This window comes from Uranotaenia lowii, chromosome 3, assembly GCF_029784155.1.
Source record: "Uranotaenia lowii strain MFRU-FL chromosome 3, ASM2978415v1, whole genome shotgun sequence".
Taxonomy (NCBI): Eukaryota; Metazoa; Arthropoda; class Insecta; order Diptera; family Culicidae; genus Uranotaenia; species Uranotaenia lowii.
The window spans coordinates 336,953,211-336,956,928 of NC_073693.1; the positions used below are offsets into that span (position 1 = coordinate 336,953,211).

The window sequence follows — 3,718 nt, forward strand, 5'->3', positions numbered from 1 at the left end:
TTACTGTGTTCAGTGTAATTGGAATGACTAATGCCCGAAACCTCGTGCATGTATATTGATAAACAATTCTTTAAATGCAACACTTATACCCAATCTAACAACAAGAGATATTTGCGTCGTCCAGGTTTCGCTGCTTGATAGAAAATACGTCTACTGTTCAGCATACTCACCATATGAACAATCATCCCCTACGGATGATTTGAAAAATGTTATTTCATTCTGTGAATCACAAAATACACCTCTTGTAATAGGCTGTAATGCCAATGCTCATCATTGTGTATGGGGTAGCTCAGATATTAATCTGAGAGGCTCAAATTTAATGGAATATTTAAGCAGCACTGATTTAGAAATTCTAAATGTAGGAAATAAACCAACTTTTGTTAGGTGTGACAGAGAAGAGGTGATTGACATCACACTTTGTTCTAGAACAATTTCTCAGGAAATTTCAAATTGGCATGTGCCTAACGAAGTATCGATTTCTGATCACAGGTTTATCTATTTTGAACACTCAGGTGAATGTTTAGAAACAATTACATTTAGAAACCCAAGAACAACCAATTGGGACCTATATTTAGAGCATCTTGCTACTAGATTTCATGGATATACACCTGAAATTACTACTCCTCTTGAGTTGGATGTGACGAGAGGAATAAAACAACGGTCTTTGCGCATGGATGGATTTATTAAGAAATGAACAAAGAGAGGAATATTCACGCTTAGATCGAAGTACACATTGAGTTACACTGTGAGTACACATTACTCATATTTGGTTTAATAACACGGAGAGGTCTGTTTCACAACACCCCCTCTCAGACCCAACGTAGCTCGATGTTCCTTGAACGGTCCTGCTGGTAGACATTTGGTGAATGTATCTGCCAACTGCTTCTGTGTAGGAATGTACACCACCTTGAGGTCTTCGTTCTGGATACATTCGCGAATGAAGTTGTATCGAATGTCCAGGTGCTTCATTCTTTTCTGGTCCCGTGGTTCTGTTGCAATATGTATACAAGACTGGTTGTCCTCGTGTACCGTGATTGGGGCGATATTCTTGATCCCGAATTCTGCCAGAATATTCCGAAGCCATATTGCATCGCAAGCGGCTTGACTAAGCGATATGTATTCGGCTTCTGTGGATGACAAGGACACTGTTGGTTGCTTTCGACTTGTCCACAGCACAGTGTTACCAAACACTTGAAATACGCTTCCCGAAGTGGATTTCCGATCATCTAGGTCGCTTCCCCAATCTGCGTCTGCAAAACCAATCAGCGGTTCAGCATTACTATTGCGCTTGTAAACCAGATCATACTCGATGGTTCCTTGCAGATAACGAAGAACACGTTTCAAATGGTTCCAGTGTTCGTCAGTAGCACCACTTTGGAAACGGCTAAGCAAGTTAACGGCCGCACAAATATCAGGACGAGAGGAGAGCATGAGGTATGTCAAGCAACCTACGAGTTCACGATAGGGGTTCTTGGTTGCTGTTTCGGTTTCCCTAATTCTTTGCAACTTGAGATTAGGTTCGAGGGGAGTAGATACAGATTTACATTGATCCATACCGAAACGTTTAAGCAGTGAGCGAATATAATGGGATTGATTAATGGTCAATTTGCCTTCCTGCCTATTATGCTTGTAACCAGCCTTCTGCTGTTTACAATTAAAACTCTGCTGCTTGGGTCAACTGGATTGATGTCAAAAACTATTGTTATATTTTTTTTTGTATATTGTCCTTAAATTCCTAAACCCAGATTACCACATTATACTTCACTGTTAAGTGTTTGAGTTATGTCGTATTTTGCGTTTAGTAGCCTCGGGTTGGTGTCACCATTAGTTAGTTTGTTTTCCGTTATTTATTTATTTATTTATTTGTATATTTGTTAGTTTTGTTCATATTCAGATGTTTATTTATTTAAAAAAAAAAATAGTTACTTAGGCTAAAAAAACAATTATTCAATTATTTGTCAAATAAAAAATTAAAAAAAAAATATAATTACTATTGCAAGAAGGGAACATCGCCATTCAAAATTTCAAATTTGAATGTGCTATAAAAAATTGAAAAATAAAAACATAGAATTGAAAATCATATTGACACCAACCATAAAACAAAAATTGTACTGCTCCTGTCACCGGGAAGGCGTGTCAACGATGGGGACAAGATTTGGGGCGGAAATGAAGGAGATGGAAGATGGGTCGAAGGATATATATAGGACCCCTGACGGTACATGAGGCCTCTTCTTGGAAAACGATCGTTCAGTTCGGGTGCGCGATTTAAGCGACGTCGAAAATTCCTATTTAGTCCGTAACACCAATTCAGTGACTAAAGAAACCGCCAAAAGTTCATCCCAGTTTGCCCGCGAGTGTGTGAATAGGTCGAGATATCCCCTATGCAATATATATCGGGAATATTGTGAAGGAAGGCCTTTACGAAGCGTTCGGGTGCAAAGACCCGCAATTCCGACCGAAGAAGCTACCATCCATAAATCGGTTACAACACACGTGTGGTGAAAGTGCTCTGGGATATCACTCCCGAACATTGCCGAGGATCATTGGACTTCGCCAACACAGGCCTGATTCTTGGCACCAGAAAGAACGATCACAGGTCTCCGTCAACAAAGACCTCGTGCCTAGCATCCAAGAAAACCTCACGGATCTCCGCCAACATAGATCCGTTTAGCGAACAACAGAGGTCTCCGTAAACATAGACCTCGTGCTGTTCAGCCTACAAAAAGCATCCCAGGTCTCCGTCTACAAAGACCTGTCCTGTTCCCGAAGAATTGTTACGAGACACCTACCTACCGAAGAAAAACCATCCTGGTCAACAACCGTCGTCGTAGCCTTGCCTGACATCATCCGCCTACTGCTAGTCCCCCAACGAGTCGACCACCGAGCATCACGGCCGCATCGAGTGTACCACCAACCTGCAAATAAAATCAACAAAATGCGCAAGTACTTACCTTTTTTATAACAATTCGTTCTCCAATTCGAAACCTAAAAACAAAAACCAAAAGTGATGGAATAATTGCTTCCCGTGAAAAGCAAAAGGAAAACGTTTCAATAAAACTTTAATAATGTATGGTCCACCATCAAAATCCAGTTGTTGTGTTCTATTTTCTAAATTGATGTTCCCCTAAAGTAAATTTCAGTATTCAGTTCAAATAATAAGATTACAATCACAAAGTTCATAATTTTCTATTCGTATATTTACAAGTCGCAATAGTTCCACTCGTGCAGCAGAGTTTGGGAAGAAAGTCCCGCCAAAATCGTTAACTCCTGGAGACCATTAGTGAACGCCCAGCCGGGCAATCAAAACGTAGAGTAGCTTTTTCACAACCCTAACTAATTGATACGTTTCACTTGGCGCCCATCGGAAAATTTTTTTTATTGTTAAAATAATAGAAAAAAAAGATCACTTTTTAGGACCAAAAGTGATTTTTTTTTATCGGTCTCCCGGAGAATTTCGATATTTTTATAGTAACAAATATCTTCAATATTAAATCGCGTGTCTTCTCGAAAAGTTTGTCCGGAGAGATTTCTCTTGGGAAGCGAAGGATATTTGAAGGGGTTTATCTTTGCAAATGATGATGTTAATTGCGAACTGCTAATGGATATTAGCCATCATTAGCCAAACTCGCGAACACAGCGATATATTTCACTAATCATTACCATCCAAACAACAGCGCAAACAGAACGAAAAATCAAAAGGACCTGTACATCCAATAAG

At 39.7% G+C, this 3,718-nt stretch overlaps 1 protein-coding gene across 1 annotated transcript; it reads right to left on the minus strand.

Annotated features, from left to right (window-relative positions):
* Positions 1–771: 771 nt before the first annotated feature.
* On the minus strand, positions 772–1,431 carry LOC129753859 (uncharacterized). Its single transcript, XM_055749709.1, has one exon. The coding sequence runs from the start codon at positions 1,429–1,431 to the stop codon at positions 772–774; it is 660 nt and encodes a 219-aa protein (XP_055605684.1).
* Positions 1,432–3,718: the final 2,287 nt, after the last annotated feature.

Bases quoted from the DNA above. Each gene is read 5' to 3' on its own strand.
- LOC129753859 (XM_055749709.1), bottom strand. From the start codon at position 1,431: ATGCTCTCCTCTCGTCCTGATATTTGTGCGGCCGTTAACTTGCTTAGC.